This window comes from Eretmochelys imbricata, chromosome 4 (assembly GCF_965152235.1).
Source record: "Eretmochelys imbricata isolate rEreImb1 chromosome 4, rEreImb1.hap1, whole genome shotgun sequence".
Lineage (NCBI taxonomy): Eukaryota > Metazoa > Chordata > Testudines > Cheloniidae > Eretmochelys > Eretmochelys imbricata.
Window position 1 is genome coordinate 54,345,418 of NC_135575.1, and position 20,156 is coordinate 54,365,573.

The 20,156-nt window shown below is 41.9% G+C and overlaps 1 protein-coding gene across 4 annotated transcripts in view; it reads right to left on the bottom strand.

The window, feature by feature from the left end:
* SETD7 (SET domain containing 7, histone lysine methyltransferase) overlaps positions 1-19,858 on the bottom strand; it is a 33,354-nt gene extending 13,496 nt beyond the window's left edge. Inside the window, exons 1-4 of one of the 4 annotated variants that reach the window (XR_013345925.1) lie at positions 19,550-19,855; positions 10,481-10,610; positions 3,318-3,519; positions 698-887 (exon numbers count right to left, since the gene is read on the bottom strand). Coding sequence is in view for 3 of the 4 variants with exons in the window: in XM_077815257.1 (XP_077671383.1) it covers positions 698-887; positions 3,318-3,519; positions 10,481-10,610; positions 19,550-19,589 (562 nt within the window). In the remaining variant the exon portion in view is untranslated. Of the gene's footprint in view, positions 1-697; positions 888-3,317; positions 3,520-10,480; positions 10,611-19,549 lie in introns of all 4 variants that reach the window. The other 3 variants (XM_077815257.1, XM_077815255.1, XM_077815258.1) reach the window with 3 other exon arrangements.
* Between the last annotated feature and the right edge of the window lie 298 nt (positions 19,859-20,156).

The window sequence follows — 20,156 nt, forward strand, 5'->3', positions numbered from 1 at the left end:
CCGCAGCACTGAATTGGTATAAGATACTATCATTCTTACATTTAGCATTTTATGCCCACACACTGGTGTAAACGACGACACAAGTTGCAGGGAAATGGTGAATCAGATTCTTTCTTATCGAAATAAACTCATTAATCCTGATGTCTATGTCCCATGCTCTCTATTTAATGCAGTATCTAAGGGCACCCAACAGCGTTAGTACTGATTTGTACAAACAAACAAACCCAACAGATAGCAATACAGTTAGGACTGAATCATGACCCTTCCTTGCTTGTTTGTTTGCTCATTTTAACAATATGTCTGTCAACACGAAGAGTCATTATAAGCTAATTTTCCAGCTGGCATGGGGAAAAAGTGAATTTAAGGAGTGAACTGGATGGGGCAAATTTCCCAGACTTTTCCTCGACCTTCCCCTCCCACTGTAACCTCCCACAGAATGTCTGCATTTTTCAGAGCAGTGGACAACACTGGAAGTACACACCCACCCAACCTAACTTATAAAAGTCCTCATTAATGTTCTGTAATAGAAAAAAAATCTGGTGTTCTCCCTAATTGATTCCTCCTTACCAGTCAGACCTTACAAACCCTCAAGGGGAATATTCAGAGTATGGGGACTGAGGTGAAGAAAGAATGAGACACATAGACCAAAGAAGATATTTTTTTGTCAGTGTACAAGCTGCACATCAACTGAACTTACTGCCTGGTATCAGTTCAAAGTGTGGCTTTCCTTCCTCTACAGATGTAAGAGTTGCCAGTTTTGCTTCTATCATTTCTCCATCTATGAACCTTCCATAATATGCAGTCTTCTCATCAGGGTACACATAGGCTATTTTTTCCCCCGTCATCTCCCCTTCTTCATTCACTTCTCCTACAAGGCTGCCTCCATCCTGAAAGAGTGTCCAAAAGAAAAAAGTTTTTAATTATAATATATAATAAAAGAGCTGGCTATAAAAATAAAGTATCGGAGAAGGTCCTTGACGTAGTTTACTGATAGGGTTAAAACTAGTTAGTAAGTAATCTATATAGCCTTGATTAAAATAAGACACTTTTATTCCAAACTAAACTGTCCACACACAGATGCACACTGAAAGAACAAAAGGTGTGAATTAAAACTCATTTCATTATTTCAGTGCCAGGAGTAATTCCAATCAATGGAATTACACCAGAAAAAAAAACTGGTGTAAAATCTGAATTAGGCCTTCTGTCCTGTAGGTAAGTAGAAACCACAAGGACTTCCCTTCCACTTGAAACAAACATTGAGATTTCAAACAAGTAGGGGTAACAGAGCTAGGCAGTGGCCCAGGGCACTAAAAACCTAATGCATCCTGCCTTGTCACATTTTGCAAAAATGGTTCAGTGCTAGGGGGCTGGGGAGAAGAGAGAGAGGAGGAGGAAGAATAAGAAGTGCTGCTTTGTATATTGTTATATGATGGTACATCAGAGGACTGAAGCCTATAAAGCATTATGGATATATATTGGAGGTCTGGGAAGTAATTAGGAGTGGCACTGGAAGGAATGAACAGAATAAGAACTACAATGGAGACGGTGAGAGAAGAAACTAGAGGAAAGGCAATGAATTTGGGGAGAGAGAAAAGGGGACAATGGAAGGAAAAAACCATGAAGAAAACTGGAGAGGTAGGGAGAGAGTGGAATACCAAAACCCCAGAAAGAGAGTGCCTTGTCAGTTGCAGACTTTGAATCACCACTTCCAGCATTCAGGTGGAAAGAAGTGGCAGGAGCAATAAATAAGATCAACTCACCTGAACAAAAGGAAAGAAAAAATGAAAAACAAGAGACTAAAAAGAGAGTTACAAGTAATTATTTCTTTTACTACCAATGCTTCCAAGCAGCATTTATTTTTCAAAGTTTTCCATGGAAAAGACCCCTAGCCACTCCACCTCCTCCATCTCCTGTTGACAGCTCCCAGCAATGTGAGCCCCTTTCCTTTTCAACTCTTCTTTCTTCCACCCCAACCATGTCATTTCAGCGCGAGAGACTGTTGCTGTGCCAGTCCAGAGCTACCTACTGGAGCTTACCTACTGAATATCAGGGAGCTTAAATGGGTTATAACTCCCAACTGTTGCGTATATTTTGCTCCTTCCATCCCCAAAATTACATCTCACCAATTTTGGGGGAAGACTTCTTCCTGGCTGCAGGAATGCCACACAGAGAGAGACACTGGATTATGTACCATACTGCCCAAGTACAATGGTTGTAGAGTTTCTAAGGCCTAGTCTTCAAGACAAAACTATCTTTAAACATGGGTATGGCTTAATGATGTTACAGGTTTTCTGTCCATAGAGGTACGAATAAACCACGTTACAGCATATTTTGACAACAGCTATGTTTAAACAGTTATTTTTGGAGCAAAAATGGCATCTTAGAGATCACTTCTCATCCTAAATTCCATCCTGACAATTAATGCTAGCCAGACAGTTAGGAATGAACTTTCCAGGACTTGCAGCAGAGTTCTATCATTAGGAACTTGAAGGAAAAGTATGTGACCTTCACGGTCAGGTGTATTTAATTTTTTGCTTTCACTTGCACTCTGTTCTTGATCACAGATAATTGCTATTGGTATTTCCCTGGCAGCCTCAATTGTAGTTTTAGTTACCTAATTCACAGACTGGACAGCAGTAAGTTAGGTTTTTAATTCCTTTAAGAAATACCCAATGGTCACAGCATTTGAGAGGCACTAAATATGCATAAAGATGTAACACAGAAGGAGCTGCCTCTTGCCTTGAGAGAATTCAATCTACTGGGTAGATAATTGTGTACAGAAGTCTTCCACTCCAATACTGCCTTTCGTTTTCCACACCCGAAGTTCTTCGGGCCTTTGGTGGCATGCTACAGACAAATGTGCTGTGCATGGTCACTTCAGGCCCTACTCAGCACTTACTCAGACAAAATTTCTATGGACTTGAGTGGCCTGAGCAGGGAGTGCTGAATAGGGCTATTCATAAGTTAAAAAAAAAGGGAAGGAACACTACTGTACAGTCTTTAATTTAGCACATTTTAAAATATTCCCTAGAAGACAAAGATTCCCAAAGAAAAGTCCCACCATTTACTTAGAGACAGGAACAGGAAACCCTTGCTATTTTCTGGAACTAGGACTTTTTACCCCTAAAGGAGCGGTCATAGGGAACAAACCTTATTCCCCCCTAAGCCAAGTTCATGGAGCCAGGTCTAGCAAAATGTCTTGAACAGCTAGAAAGAAGCTTCCTCCCTAGGCCACATAGCAGTAACATATTTCAGCCTATACGGCTTCTGCGCCCTTCTTTTATTCTCCAACAAAGAAAACAGGAAATCAGGCTTACCGGGTAATATATCCAACACACGCCATGTCGATTATCATCTTTGTACTGCCCTTTGAATATCAGTCGTCCATCAATGTCATATTCCTGAGCAGGTCCATTAAGTTCTCCATCCACATGCGTTCCATGAAGAACCCCTCCATCCTCATAAGTATAGAGTCCCTGGCCTTGGAGAGCATCATCGACATAATACCCTTCCAGTGTGCTGGTAACAAAGAAAAAGACAGATGGTGCAGTTGTTCCCCTCTTTTAAACAGAGCTCTTGAGAACTGAACAATATACTCAGTACAACCCTCACCCTCTGTTTAAAATCTGGGCATACTGCATATCATTTTAAAACCCCAAATCAAAAAACAAACAAAAAAAGCTAATCTCCACTGAATTCTCTAGTTAAATAACACTTAGCACTTGTATTGTACTTTCATTGTCCAAGCACTTTACAGATGTTAATCATTCCATTGTACTGATTCAGCATTCTTGATCCACACTGCTACATTTCATAGATGGGGACACTGAGGAATAGAGGTGAAGTGATTTATCCAAGGCCAAAGAGGGAATTCTTTTCAAAGCAGATTGCTTTTGGATTAGGATTCTCTCTCTTCTAACCCTATGCTCAGACCTTCAGATCCCATCTCTTCAAAGTCAATGTCTATACTACGCCCCGATCAACGCCCCGGGGATTGATGCACCAGGGCTGATTTAGAGGGTCTAGTGAAGACCCGCTAAATTGACCACAGATTACTCTCCAGTTGAGCCCAGTACTCTACCCTGAATGAGAAGAGTAAGGTAAGTTGACGGGAGAGTGTCTCCCGTTGACCCAGCGTAGCGTGGACCCCGAGGTAAGCTGACCCAGGGCTGGCTCTACTCAGCATTTACCAAAAAATCTGCCACCCCAAGCTGCGAGAGCGCAACTGCAAGAACTGCAAGCAAGAAGAAGAAGAAGAAAAAAAAAAAAAAAAAGGATGGATGGATGGCCGGAATGCCACCCCTGGAATTGTGCTACCCCAAGCACATGCTTGCTTTGCTGGTGCCTAGAGCCAGACCTGAACAACATTGACTCCAGCTACATTATTCATGGAGTGTGTAGCTTAGGTCGACTTACCACAGTAGTGTAGACATAGCTTAAGTCTTGGGCTACACTACCAACTGACGTCAGTAAAATTATGGTGCTCAGGGTGTGGATATTCCACACCCCTGAGCAATGTAGTTATATCGACCTAACCCCTAGCGTAGCCAGCACTTCTCCCATCAACATAGCCACTGCCTCTTGGGGAGGTGGAGTACCTACGCTGATGGGAGAAGCTCTCCTGTCAGCATAGGCTAGCAGCTGCACTGCTGTAAGTGTAGACAAGCCCTAACATACTACCAGCCTGGTGTTAGTTCTTGTCAACAACGTATTTAACAGCTGTCTGCACCAAATTTTCCAGAATCACTGTCATTTTTTTCTTTATTAGGACTGTCAAGTGATTAAAAAAAATTAATCGCGATTACTCACGCTGTTAAACAATAATAGAATACCGTTTATTAAAATATGGTTTGGATGTCTTCTACATTTCAAATATAATTGATTTCAATTATAACAGAATACAAAGTGTACAGTGCTCACTTTATATTTTTTATTACAAATATTTGAACTGTAAAAAACAAAAGATACTATTGTTCAATTTACTTAATACAAGTACTATAGTGTAATCTATCATGAAAGTTGAACTTACAAATGTAGAATTATGTACAAAAAATAACTGCATTCAAAACCAAAACAATATAAAACTTTATAGCCTAGAAGTCCCTTCAGTCCTATTTCTTGTTCAGCAAATTGCTCAAACAAGTTTGTTTACATTTGCAGGAGCTAATGCTGCCCACTTCTTGTTTACAATGTCACCTGAAAAGCGAGAACAGAGGTTCACATGGCACTGTTGTAGCCGGCATTGCAAGACAGTTTTCACGTCAGATGCGCTAAAGATTCATATGTTTGTTCATACTTCAGCCACCATTCCAGATGACATGCGTCCATGCTGATGATGGGTTCTGCTAGATAATAATCCAAAGCAGTGCAGACCAAAGCATGACATCTGACTCAGATGATGAAAAATGAACAACATCAGAAGGTTGATTTTCTTTTTTGGTTCTTCGGGTTCTGTAGTTTCTGCATCAGATCGTTGCTTTTTTAAGACTTCTGAAAGCATGCTACACACATCATCCCTCTCAGATTTTGGAAGGCACTTCTGATTCTTAAATCTTGGGTTGAGTGCTGTAGCTATCTTTAGAAATATCACATTGGTATTTTCTTTGCAATTTGTCAAATCTGCAGCGAAAATATTCTTAAAATGAACAATATGTGCTGGGTCATCATCCGAGACTGCTATAAAATATATGGTAGAATGCAGGTAAAACAGAGCAGGAGACATACAAGCTTCCAGCAGGTGGTTGGACTAGATGACCTCCTGAGGTCCCTTCCAACCCTGATATTCTATGATTCATATTCTATGATTCAATTCTCCCCCTAGGAGTTCAGTCACAAGTTTAATTAACGCATTTTTATTTTAAACAAACATCAGCATGGAAGCATGTCCTCTGGAATGGTGGCTGAAGCATGAAGGGGCATGCGAATGTTTAGCATATCTGGCACATAAATACCTTGCAATGCCCGCAACAAAAGTCCCATGTGAATGCCTGTTCTCACTTTCTGGTGACATTGTAAATAAGAAGTGGGCAGCATCATCTCTTTAAATGTAAACAAGCTTGTTTGTCTTAACGATTGGTTGAACGAGAAGTAGGACTGAGTGGATCCTAGGCTCTAAAATTTTGCATTGTTTTGTTTTTGAGTGCAGTTATGTAACAAAAAAAAGTCAACATTTGTAAGTTTCACTTTCAGGATAAAGAGATTGCATTGGAGGTGAATTGAAAAATATTGTTTCTTTTGTTTATCATTTTTACAGTACAAATATTTGTAATAAATAATAAAAAGTGAGCAGTGTACACTTTCTCTTATGTATTGTAATTGAAATCAATATATTTGAAAATGTAGAAAACATCCAAAATACTTAATAAATTTCAATTGGTATTCTATTAACAGTGCAATTGAAACCACAATTAATCACAATTAATTCTTTTAATCATGATTTTTTTTTTTAGTTAATCGCATGAGTTAACTGAGATTAAAAAAATAGGGCTGTCAATTTAAATATACACATACACACACACACCCCCTATTAAAAAGGAATGTACGTTGTCAAGCAAAACTCATACAGCATTTTGCTAGCGAGTCACTGATTTCACACAACTTTTCTCTTACAATACCTTTAAAAGAGCAGCAATGATACTCGGAGCTAGAATATGTTGTCATTTGTTTTCTTTTTTAGAAAACAATGCTGAGAGAAACTAACAATTAGGGATTAAAAAAATTCCTTATTATAATGTCTCTTCCCTTGCAAGCTAAAACTTTTTTTTTTTAAACAGTGTCTACTTTGCCTCAATATATGTAATTAACATATTAGCTGTTTTCTACTTAATGTCTAATAATATTGTCTACATAATTTATGTTAAAATGCAATGACATCTACGGTAAAAGCATAACTGTCTATCTGGGAATATAAGACTCCATGTGTTTCAGAAGACTTCAAATATTTGCTTTATTGTTGTTGGATATGGGTATCAAAGTGACTCTTAAGTTTCTAAAGTTTCCCTTCTTTACTTTTACAGTGTTTTGTCCCACTGCAAGAAAGATGCTTTTGCGTTGTATCAACAAAAGTAAGATGCCCATAACTCAGTATTTCAGATCGCACTAGGACTTCAGGTTTATCTGCAAAAGGAAATGAACCTGTTCATTCCAAATGTCAGTTGAGGGAAGGCTAAGGAAAAGTGGTTGTGGACAACCATGCTTTGGCTACTAAAATGGACAGAGTTAAACTTTTTTTCCAGCAAGGACAGGACATTCAATACAAGCACAAGGGATCAGTTGTTGTCAACCACGGGCCATTTTACTAGCGTATAAGGTGTTAGTTTTCCTTGCTTGTTTCTAGCTCCAGTAAAAATCAGCTTCAGAAATCTTCCTATGAAGTGAGCTGTAGCTCACGAAAGCTTATGCTCAAATAAATTTGTTAGTCTCTAAGGTGCCACAAGTACTCCTTTTCTTTTTGCGGATACAGACTAACACGGCTGCTACTCTGAAAAGAAATCTTCCTGGTAACTGAACATGCAAAGAATGCCTGCATGTTAAGACTGTAAGCTCCTCAGGGAAGGAGTCACCTTCACATTGTGTCAAGCACATTTTCAGCAGTTATTATTATAATAAATTAAAATGTTAAAGCCCCAGGTCACTGACATTACAACTGCCCTGTAAATTTTCGAACAATTTTTGGGAGGTTGTTTGTCTCCCCCCACCTCTCATTTTCTCCAACTCAAGTCTCTGGGATTTCTCTTAAAAATACAACTTAAAAATGTCAACCTCCCACCTTTCCCCTCTATGCTCAGGGATGCCTCAATCTTTCCCACTTCCAGTAATTCCCATACAAATAGGCTTCAAACTTTCCCTTTTGTAACACTGTTCTCAGCACTTGCTAGAGAAGTGCCAGTTTAGAAAATGCATCTGAAGAAGTGGGTTTTTTACCCATGAAAGCTTATGCCCAAATAAATCTGTTAGCTATCGAACTTCCTGTTTTAGTTTAGAAAAAGTTTCTAGTTCTCCATAGAGAATAGCAGTTGTTCGATGACATCCAACGCTTTTCTGCTCACAGGGATTAATTCTCAAAATGCTCTCAGACAAATGTTAGTCTGAAAGTAAAAGTACCCAATACAAAACGTGGAGCATGCTGGAGTTGAAATTTCATTCTTTGCAAAACATGTGTTTTCTACAAAATGAAAATTTGATCTAATCTCTCTCACTTTTTTAAATAATCAACAGACAGGACAGCAATGCTGACAATATTTAGCAGAAGTAAACCTTTCTGCTTACCCAAGTGCTGGTTTGGACCATTTTATTCCCCTATCCAAAAAAAATTTTAAAAAATGAGAACATTTATAATGTTGCATATGGTCCCTATTCAGGGTTTGGTAGGAACAACCTACTCCTGAACAGGAGAGCTACAGTGCAGTTGTCAGCCTTCACTGGCAGGACTGCAATGGAAACTGGCCATGGAGGAAACGTGTCTGGGCTAAGCCAAAAACAATTAACTTGTGCTAAAGCACACAAGAGTATAAGGGGTTGGGTGTTTTGGGATCCATGGCAGAAAGAGTTGAGCTCTGATGAATACAGGGAGCAGGGAAATGACAGTTTTGATGAAGCCAGGGGAGCAGAAAATCTGGTGTAATTCCTTGTTTAAGAAAAAAAATCCTTAAAGAAACAAAAATCAACTTTCCCGTCCCTTCCACACCCCCTCCGCCCCCTGTATTTAAACCATGAACTTTTGGGTGCAGCATCCTTTTTCAATAGCTGTCCCCAAAGCTGTGCAAACTGCATTATCATCAGTTAGGCTGTCCAAAAGTAACTAGCGGCATTTGAGTCAACTCTACTTAAGTTAAGCTCAAACCTGTATGGGCCCTATCCATATTACAGAAAACAGTTTTAAAATATTATATATATATAGACACACACACACACACACCCACCCCAGATACTCAAACTATTGTGTTTAATTTTGGTCTGGTAGTTACCAAAAATGTACAATAGGTAACTGTTTTGTTTTTCAAAGAATCTGATGTTCATGAAAGGTGCTGTGTTGACAGCTCTGAAGAATTACAGAAGAGACACGGCATAAATACAGGGAAGCTCAGGCTGCCAATGCAACCCTGCTTGCACCCTGCCATTTGGAGGGACCACTTCTCAGAGTAAAAAACAGTAGCTCAGTTTCCATATCTAGACAATCTTTGGCCTCTCTGCGGAGACTTCCAACAAGTATGTTTACACTGAAGCCTCCTCTGAGAAATCAAACCTCATTTTACATATGCCAGCTGTTAGTAATATTTTTCAGTCACTCCCAACAGGCCTTGAAATGGCCAATTGCTACTGACAAATAAGGTTTCCCTAGTGAGCATGCAGGCCCATGAAATTCAATTCTGCAGAACTTATTCTTTAGAAAAATCATTTAGAAAAATAAGGTTACAGGCCCTTATGGCTGGGAAAATAAACTTGCCAGTCTGAACTACGTGTAAAACAATGCCATGCTACACCCCTGAGTTAGCTGATAGGCAGCTCCAGTACCTCTGGCTGCTGCTCAGAACTTTGCCAAGCATAAGCAGAACGGAATTGACAAGACTTTGGGGGTCAGTTTCACCACCACTATTCATAGCACTACACAGCTGGGAAAATCAAGAATGATGTCATTTTGTATATCAGCTGCTCCTTCTGAGGAAATTGCTGAGCAACAGCAAAGAGAGGTACTAGACTGATTTGTGAGGAAAGGGGTGGGGTGCGGTGGAGTGGGGGCGGGGAGAGAGAAATACGGCTAGGAACAGTGAAGTAATTGAGACCTTCCACTTTTTACAGATGAGGAAACTAGCCTGATTGTCAGAGCATAACTCCCACTGAAGACTGTGGCAATTGTAGATGCATTTCTGAAAAAGAGTCAGGTCATAAATGATTTTTACAAGATCAAAGAGCTGGGAATATAAGCCATATTTAATTCAGTCAGTATTTTAACCACCAGACCGCACAGTGTCCACTAAACAAGTTTCAGCACTAATTAGATTGTAAGCTCTTTTGTGCAGAGACCATTTCTTTCTATATCTTTGTAGTGGCCCCATATTGCTGGGCCCAAATCCCAAATGGAGCCTCTGGGCATTACCATAATACAAAAAGCCCACTGAACCAGCCTGGAAAATAGCAGTCAGCAGGTTTTTAAACCACCATGTATGGAGTTAAAATCATAAGACTTCCTTGAAATCTTGAATTAACTTTAATATTAAAGAGGACTACAGTGACTTGACTCTCATATTAAGGAGCAGTCCCTGGGGTCACTCCATTATTTTCAGAGTTCACAAACAGATGGAGACACTGTGTTACTCTAGCCAGCGCACAATGAAGAAACTATCCAACTAAAGCTCTCATGGGAAAGCAGCTGCTGGAACTAGGAACACATATATCCTCTCCCGCCAAAAATAGTTAGTTACATACTGGTGTAAACAGGAGAAAAAAAAAAAAGGAAGACGAGAAAAGAGCCAATGTTTACCTTCCATCAAAAAAGAAGAACTTGCCACGGCCGTTCTTTTCTCCATGCACAAAGTTTCCCTCAAATCTGTCTGTGGACGAATAGGTGACTGTACAGAACCCATGTGGCAACCCATCATCATCCAGAAGCCCTTAAGCAAAAACAAAAACAAATAAAAAAATAGCAAAGATATCAGAACAGGTGTGCAATCACATATAGTAATCAACATATATCTCCCTTCCATACGTTGTTGCTCCCCAAAATATTTATTTTAACAGACCTACTACTCAAAATATTTTATTTAAAACAAAAAATGGACCAGAGCTCTTCAGGACTATTTGCAGCCAGTTATTTTTGGAACAACCTGTTCCAAAAATCTTTAGGGAGAGAAAAAAAAAGAGCCAAGATAGAGTAGTTGATGGAATAAGACAAACACTTCTCAACTAAGTACTGCCCATACTGTATTGTGTTCAAGTACCTTTACAAAAAAAAAGAGCTACTTCCTAGAAGTATTTCTCCCACATGACACTGGAATGGATTCAAGGCTTTCCAATTCATACAATTATAAATTTTAAAAAAACAAAACAAAACTTGTACATCTTGAAAAACATGCTCAACACCTACTAGCCCAAAGACAAATCCTACTAGCCAGGGTGAAAAAAATCCCTTTGCATCCAAACCACATCCCCTGAAATTTAAACAGGCTTTGTAATGTTTATTATTTACTCTAGTTGTAACAAATCAGACCACTTTCTATTTAACACACTTTAAGTATAGTTTACTATGTCTTGCTTGCTCAGGTTATACCTCCTTTCCCTTCCAAGCTTCATGTCCCTTTTTCCTTTATTGCAAGAGATCACAGCGCATCTTTTTCTATTGTTTTCAATATCTGTTTTTTCTCTCTTCCTTCACCCTTTGTAAGCTTCTCTTCCTACACTGTGTGCTTTTCCTCCTCTCCTGTATTTTCTCTTTCCCATTTCTCCTCAAAGGCTCTCCGCTATCCCTTCCTCTATTTCTTCCACCTCCCTCCTTAAGCAGACAAAAACCAAACATCTAAAAAGCCAAAAGATGATCACAGATGGCCCTGCTGTCTAGAGGCAATATCCAGGTGACAAACCCAAGTTCTCTCCACAGCTGCTGGGAAGTGGGAGAGTGCTTGGGAAGTTCACTGCTTTGTAGACTCCAGCTGGGAAGCGTCTGATTTGAACACCTCCCAGCCCGATCTGACCATTCCATTACACCTCTGCTATTCCACAGCTTCCGGTTGCTCACGGAGCAGGGAGCATGGCAAATCTCTGCTAATCTATACCTCCTCTGCTTCTGATTCTGGGGTTCCTCTCTAGCAAACAGCTTCCGCATCTGCTTCCACTGTTGCTCTGAACTTTCTCAAGCAGCAGCATGAATCAGACCTGATTCCTCCCACTTTCACTACTGCCCACAGGATTCAGAAGAGCAGCTGTGTAAACTGATGAAGGTCTGTCAGTTTTCACTCTTCTGTAGTTTTGGAAAACCAGGAGCAGCAGCAGCAAAGAAACCAAAGTCACTTGATTAAGAAAGATGATACTTCACTGGTTACCACTTGGATTCACATTCTGGAAGGTGATCTTCCCAACTCCACTGTTTTTCCCTGCCCTGCCAACCTTACAGTCTAGGTTAGAGAGGAAAGATGACACAGAAAGAGACACTGTAAGGGAAGGAAGGATGACAAATGAAGCTTCTATCAGCTCAGGGAAAGCATGTTGCATAAGCATCAATCCCCCTTCTCTTGAGTCAGGACTTTCTGTGCCCTTATTTCCCCTTCTTTACTATTCCCTAGAGCTGAAAGCCCCATGTTATTGTTTATCTATAACTCTTCTACAAAGTACACCATGCAGTTCAGAAAACTACCTTTTTCCAGGTAACACACATATATACACTCCTACATCAGAGCTGGAAACAGTGTGGTCTAAGGAATCTCCTCTCAGTGTTAATAAGTTACATGCACAGACCAAGGGGGATGAACCAAGCAGCCACATCCATCATTTTAAAGCAAGCTGGTTTTCAACATGTCTCCTTAAAAGGATGCTGCCAGCTAACAGATCACACTGTCAACATACACATTTCTTCACCTTTGTTACCAACATCACCTTGAATTATTAAAGGCCTTAAAATCCATTTTACTGTCACTGCTGTTTACTGCTTGCATTTCTCTCACCTTGGATAATTAAAGTGCACAGAATCAGCGTTAGCTTGTGAGCACTGCAGCAGTGACTGTCTTTTTGTTGTGTGTTTGTACAGTACCTAGCACAACGGGGTCCTAGTCCGAGTAGGCTCCTAGGCATGATGATAATATAAATAATAATAATATTTTCAGGATGTTAGTGCTTCAATATTTGGGTTTCAAAAATTGAAGAGGAATGTTTATTTAAAAACTCAATTGTTTCCACTAGCATTTAAAAACACAAGATCAGATTCATTCCACTGCAGGTGCCATGGAGAGGCAGTTTTCACCTCCCCTACTCGGGGGCTGCAGGGACCGATGTAGGCTATTATTCACTTTTGTGCTGCCCTAAGTCATGCCCCTGTTGCAATGGCCCCTATGGGGTTTTGCAGGGACAGAGAATATCCAGGCTCCAGTTTTTTGGGCTATACCACACTCCCTTGTGACTGCTTACACCCCATTTTCACACCATCCTCAGCACGCCCTGGAACCCCACAAGCCAGGATCTGCTGTGGAAGTGGTGCAGATGTGGCTCTCTGCCTGGCATAGGAGCCTTCTTCAGCAGGAATACTCACAAGTGGTGCGTATGCAGTGTTCCCACCTCTCATGGTTTTGTCATGAGTCTCATGATAATTATTGTTTTCTTAAAGCACCAGCTCCTGGAGTCAAGGGGATATGTGATTATTTCAGCCTTCATTCTTAAAGAAAAAGTAAGTTGCCAGCCCCCATGGCTCTGGAGAAAGTTTCAAAATGTGACCCGAGTGCACCCTAAAAGATCAAAAAGCAGAAGGCAAATAAAAAGACCACATCTATTATTTTTACATAATCATGATTTTAAAGCAAATCTCATGATATTTGCTGAGCATGACTCATGATTTTTGAACACTTGGGGATGGCAATACTGCCTATACTGGTCCTATGGACCTTTCACCCCAGACTAGCTCACACAAAGGGACCATAAGATAACAAATAATCCTGCCCATTGGGAAAAACACATCCATTGGTCTCAGGATTTAGGAAAGAATTTAAAAAAATATTTATTTAAACAAAAAAAGTTACCTTTTAAGCCAAACCCAAATGGATAGTGTCCCTTGGTACTCTAACATTGGTTTATTTCATTATTTAAACTCCACAATTGCTACAGGGAGAGTGACACAGAGGACTGTCTGTGCCAACTGACAAAGGGCTCACTGTTCTTTACAAGCAACTCCTGCCTCAGACCTAACAAACTCACTACACCTAATTCACCCTTCGATTGCATTTATCCATAAAAGGTAGCATGTGATATCTGTACCGAAAGCTTGTAACTTACCAATATTCAATCACTGCAAGATACAGGTACAAGTAACATTTAAGAACTAATGTAGCTACATTGAAAATTATGCCCTTATGGAGTGAAGTGAGTCACTAGGGAATCATATGGTTAGGTACTGGCCCATTCAAGTGGGAGAGTGCTGTGAGACCTCCCTGTCCAGCCAGTTATGTAACGTATTGTTCAACTGTCCACCTCTGCACTAAGCCAGGACAGTCCATGGAAAACCAAAGACAAACAACAAAACCACTTGGAAGTTAAAAGAAATGATAGGACAGTGAGGGGATTGCCTTGTCTGTGAATAAAGCCATGAGTGATTCAGTATATCACAGGGTGGAGAAAGTCACTCCACCTCCATTGACTGAGGAGGCACCTTGATGAAAGACTGGGTCCTAGCTCCTTGGGGCTAGCAATGCTTCAAAAGACTGACTTGCGGGGTAAGAATCTATTTTACTAGACAGGATAGGTAATATTCATAAATTTAGGCCCTAGTTCAGATTTTATTGTTTCCACCACTCACACTTATTTCTACATAAATCTCTATTCTTTCTTAAGTAAGTTTCCTTTTTGTTTTACTATAATTGAATTCAAGTGTTGTGTGATATACAGCAGTGGGCTAAGGTCAGACTGGTAAACTGGGGTACACTGCTCCTTTGGGAATGGAAGATCAGGGATTTCTATAAGTATCCAGTGATCAGGGGCTGGATACCACAGGAGGACACTCTGAAGGGACTCAGGGTCTGGGGTGTAAATATTGTCAAGCTGCAGGGCAAAGGCAGGGCTGGCATAGGCCAGAGGAGAGTTCTTGAGTTGCTGACAGGATAGCTGTGTTAGCTCTGTAACACCCAGCTGGCACAGGCAAAGAAAACTATCATGCTGGAGGCAGGTGGCAACAAGCTGACTCACAGATCTGGGTTCTCCAGAGAGAGTCAGAGAGAGTATGGAGTCTAAGTTGGAAAGGAGATGTCCAGGAGAGGACTGCTGTGGGTAGAAGTTCAATTAAGTATGAGCAAGTTTGAAAAAAGCTGAAGTTGACTAAACAGAGCAGGTTATGTCATCTTCAAGCTGAGAGTAGTGAGAAAAGGTAGTGAGAGTGTAGGAACGATGAAAAATAAGTTACATTGTAAAAATATTTTGGTTTTAATAATCTAAGGTATTACTAGTAAGTAGGAGAGAATGTTTTTAAAACAGGCAAGCATGCTGTTCTCCAAACCAGTAGAAGAAAGGCAAGCTCCTGGCCCATTGGGTGTGGGGGGAGTATATGTGTGTGTGTGTGAGAGAAAATAAGGGTTTGTCTACATGGGAAATTGTTTACTAGTTACACCAGTATAGTTAAAGTGCTATAGTTACACCAGTATAACAGTGTGGACACTCTGATTCCGGAATAAGAGTGGCTTTTTCCTGTTTACAAACTAAACCAGAAAAAAAGCAAAAAAAAAACCAAAAACCAAAACCCTCTTATACCAGAGTAAAAGTGCTCACGAGTTATACTAGTGTAACTATATGGGTTTAAATTCACAACTTAGTTTACATTGATTTAACTTTCCCATATAAACAAACTGTAAGAAAGTACAACTAATTCCTGACAGAAGGGCAAGATTGTTATAAAATACCAAGGAGAAAATATTTTCAGATTAAGTCAAACTGTGCACACTGTACTGCAACAAAATATTTGTTCAGTTTGGTGAGCATGCTACTGGAGTGCAAAAACAAATAAAACTGTCATTAATGTATGTTTATACAGATTATACATGCCAGAATTTTTGTGCAGTAGGAGGCATATTCTCCCAATGATTTTAACAGAGACCTGCAGTCTAGTGGCCTCTGTACAAAGCAAGAGCCATGAACTTGAGTTCTAACTTCAGACATGACAGAGAATAGTGGCTCTCAAATTTTTGTACTGGTGACCCCTTTCACATCGCAAGCCTCTGAGTACAACTCTCCCTTGTAAATTAAAAACACTTTTTAATATATTGACCACCATTATAAATGCTGGAGTCAAAGCAGGGGTCGTGGTGGAGGCTGACAGCTCATGACCCCCATATAATAACCTCACAACCCCATCAGGGGTCTCCAACCCCCAGTTTGAGAACCTCTGACATAGAGGGTCCAATTCTTCTCACATTACTTTTACATCAGAAAAAGTGAAAGGGGAAAAAAATTAAATCCAGCCTGCCTTAACCTAAGGCAAATCAATTTTAAGCTTAGTTACACTGGTGCAACTTTTCTAATATACACCAGGCCTTACGATTCAGTCCAATTCCTACTGAAGTCAACTGCAAAAGTCTCACTGATTACAGTGGAACCAAAATGGAATACTTGATTTCGCCTCCTCAATTGCCCCTACCCATTTGTAAAAGAGAGAGAGTTTTTGCTTCATTCTCTTATTTGGACATTATCAAGATTCTTGTATCTTCTCTAGATAGTAAACTCTTCAGAGCAGTGACCTGTCTTTCTGTGGGTTTGTGAAGCATGTAGCACACTAGACCCCCAGCCTTAATTGAGGCCTTTATACCTACAATACAAATAATAATAATAGGGTTAATAAGAGACTAAAACACATGAAGGCCAGCCTGGTGGTCTAGTAGTAGTGGTCTGTATCGTAAGGCAACAGACCTGGGTACGATCTCATTCCTAGTTCTAGCCCTGGGGTAAGGGCAAAAAGGAAGTCCCTAATGTCACTCAAAAGCAATCCCTCTGCCAACCAATAGTTACCTTCAAAACTCACCCGAAAACACAGAGAAATAAGCCATTATATGAAACCATAACGTGCTGCAAAGGAACTAGCTATGATATCAGGAACCGTATCATCATGCCTAGCACAACTAAAAATAGCCCCCTTACAAGTATTTTTTGGCACGGATATAATACCAAGTTCCTAGACAGGTACACGTATAGGCAGAGGCGGTCTACACATCACATCCAAAGTATCCCGCACTTTCAGAAACCCCTCTATTCCCCCTTGCAATTTAAAGTTCCTGTATAACCTATGAGTTTTGCATAGCCCCCGTTGCTAAAATATCCAATCACTTATTATATCTAGGTCATAAGACCAGATTCTAGTAGTAGCTGCACAGCACACACTTTCACACATCTACTGCCATGCTGCCAAGCTAAGCTCAGTAACCTCTTCAATAAGTGATAATGCACACTGGGTCCTGTTTACCTGCCACAAGGTACAAGTAACCTGCCAATGACTGATGGGAGTTAGTTGTATCCTGCCACACAAATTCCAACATTGTGCTCTTAACCATGATATCAGAGTATCTAGGACTCCTCTTGGTAGTAGGAGCTGTGACCAGGAATTGTCAACTGGCAAATTTTACTTAAGAGCTTCATAAGACAAATCCTGACTATATTCCTAAATGCCTAAAAGGGGAATGTATGTTGCTGACAGGGATGCCATTTGTGCTACTATAAGAAATTTTGAAATAGCTTGGACATCACAGACTTGTCCTCTTTAAGGTCTGTATCTCAGTCCCAAAACTCCTCTCTGGTCTTAAAAATGTGCCAACCAGGTGGTTCGCTTTGGGGAGGCACTAGGGCCCAAGGATAGAGCACTGGACCGGGAGTCAGGAGACCTGGATTCTATTCCAGCTGTGCTACTGATCTGCTGTGTGACCCTGAGCTTTTCACTGCCTGCCCCAGTTCCACCTTCCACTCTGTCTCCCTTGTCTCTTTACACAGTAAGCTCTTCAGGGTAGGGACCATCTCTCACTATGTGTAGGTATTTAGAGACTAGCGCACTGTCATCTGGGCCTGTGGATGCTCCTGTAATACGAAGAGTATCTCCGTGTGTGTGTGTGTGTGTGTGTGCGTGCGAGCGCATATATACACACACACACACACACACACACACGTTAGTTAATAGTTTTGTCCTGCATCTTCAAGACAAAATGTCAATTTTTATATTGCAGAGAGCGTGTGTGTGGTGGGGAGGAGGAAGACAGTAATATTTTATATTTACATAGTACCTTTCATGCTGAAGGACCTCAAATAACTTAGAGTCACTAGAAATATGGCACACTACTGCTAAAATGCAGTCACCTCAGAAGCAGGCAACTAACTGGTGCACACCATACGACACAAAAATGGGAAATATGAGAGTGGAAATGTTGGCTGTGGTGGTCTTTAAGTTGCACACTGAGCCATTGTTTTATACACTATCCTCCAAAAAATGTGGATGTGATTCTCTGTTGTCTTGCACTTAGTCTCGTCATTTACACCAATGCAAAGTGTGTACAAATCAGGATAAGACACTACCAAATCAGAATGCAAGTGATCACACTAGGTGCAAGGCTACAGAGAATCAGATCCAATTACTTTAAATTAAACACAAAGTAGATGCCACATACACTTATTTCTTGTTTCAGGTCAAGTGTGTCAAAACAGAATAACTCCACTGAAGTCAATTCAGATTGACTGGATGTAAACTGTTGTAATACAGTACCAAACAGAATCTGGTCCTTAATTTGCCATGTAAACTAGGTCCTTTCTGGAAAGTCTCCAAGATCTTAACATTAGACAATTATATTTAAAATGAAATGTGTGTATTACCACTGTGATAGTGCATACTATAGAACACCAAGTACTAGGGGCCCAGACCCTGAAACACTTAAAACATGGAAGTAACTGTATTCACTTAAAAAGAAAAGGAGTACTTGTGGCACCTTAGAGACTAACCAATTTATTTGAGCATGAGCTTTCAAATAAATTGGTTAGTCTCTAAGGTGCCACAAGTACTCCTTTTCTTTTTGCGAATACAGACTAACACGGCTGTTACTCTGAAACCTGTATTCACTTAGCCCTGTCCCACTGAGTAGTTACTCGGGTCCTTAAGTATCGGAAGGATCAGACCCTAAAGATTTACAAAGCACCACGTACTTATGAACAGCAACGATCTATTTAGCTGAAAAACGAGTGGCTACTCAAAAAAAAAAAGTATAAATGGGCCTGCAACAAACCAGGCACGAACCGTTCTTCTCCATGGCACTGCTAAGTTTTCCAAGGCATCAGATACCATCTGAAACCTTCTGCCCCACCAGAGATCTTGCCTCGCTATAAAAAGCTGCTTCAAGCACTTTTTTTTAAAATGTCGTGAAAACAAAAAGCGGCTCCTTACAAAGGAACCACCGCCCCGCTGCTCTTTACGCATGGTGTGTGTGTGGGGGGGGGGGTCGGCTGCGGCTCGGCGGCCCGAAGCCGGTAGCGAGAGGCGGAGCAGGGGGAGCGCACCAGCCTGGAGGACGGGGCAGCGGGGCCCGGGCTGGGAGGTTGCTGGGGGGCGGCGCGCGGCCCAGGCCGTGCCACGTGCTGGCCCCTGCACGCCAAGGCTGGGCTGCGGGAAGGGGGGGGGGCGCTCGCACTGCGCAGGCCGGCTCTGCCCGCCCCCAAACTTGCCCCCACCCCCGCGGGAGCTGTAAGGCCCAGGGGGCTGCAGCAGGTTCCGGGCCCCGGCGGCTGCAGGCTGGGGCGGGCAGAGCCGTGCCTGGGGGGCAGAGGGCGGCCGCTCGGCAGCGCGGGGCTGGCGGCGAGCCGCGGTGACCCGGGCTACCCCCGCCGGACGGGGCTCGGTTACCTTCCACGGTCTCCTCCAGCGTGTCCTCATCGCTGTCCATGGCCGGGGCCGCTGGGCGCCCGTCCGCGCTCTCCCGCCCTGTCTCCCCCTAGAGCCCGCGGAGCGAGCGGCTCCGCGCACCCCGACCGCGGCGTCTGTGCGGGCGCCGGCCTCGCTGCGCTTTGTTATAGAGCAGCTGATCCGCTGACATCACCCAGGCAGGGCCGGGGCCGCCGCCTGACTGACAGCTCCCTGCAGCGCCCGGCCCGCCAGGCAGGCCCACCCCCGCCGCGCACACAGCCAGGCCCACCCGCGACCCGCCCCGCCGGGAGGTGGGCGCCGAGACAGGGCGAAACCCACCCGCCTAAGGCACGGAAACCGGCACCCAGGCAGGCCCCCGCACCCAGCCCGCGGGCAGCCAGCAGAATCAGCAACCCCCCATGTTCCACAATGGTGAGTCAAGGCACCCAACATCAGGAGATTGATTAAAAATCATGAGATTTAAAAAACAAAATCAATTTTAGATTATTTTTGTCTTCCAACAGTTGAAGCTTTAGGAGACATGCGGCTCACAGTTGTGAGTTTCATCAGCAGAAAAAATGAAAGCTGAGATTCTCATGAGACAACA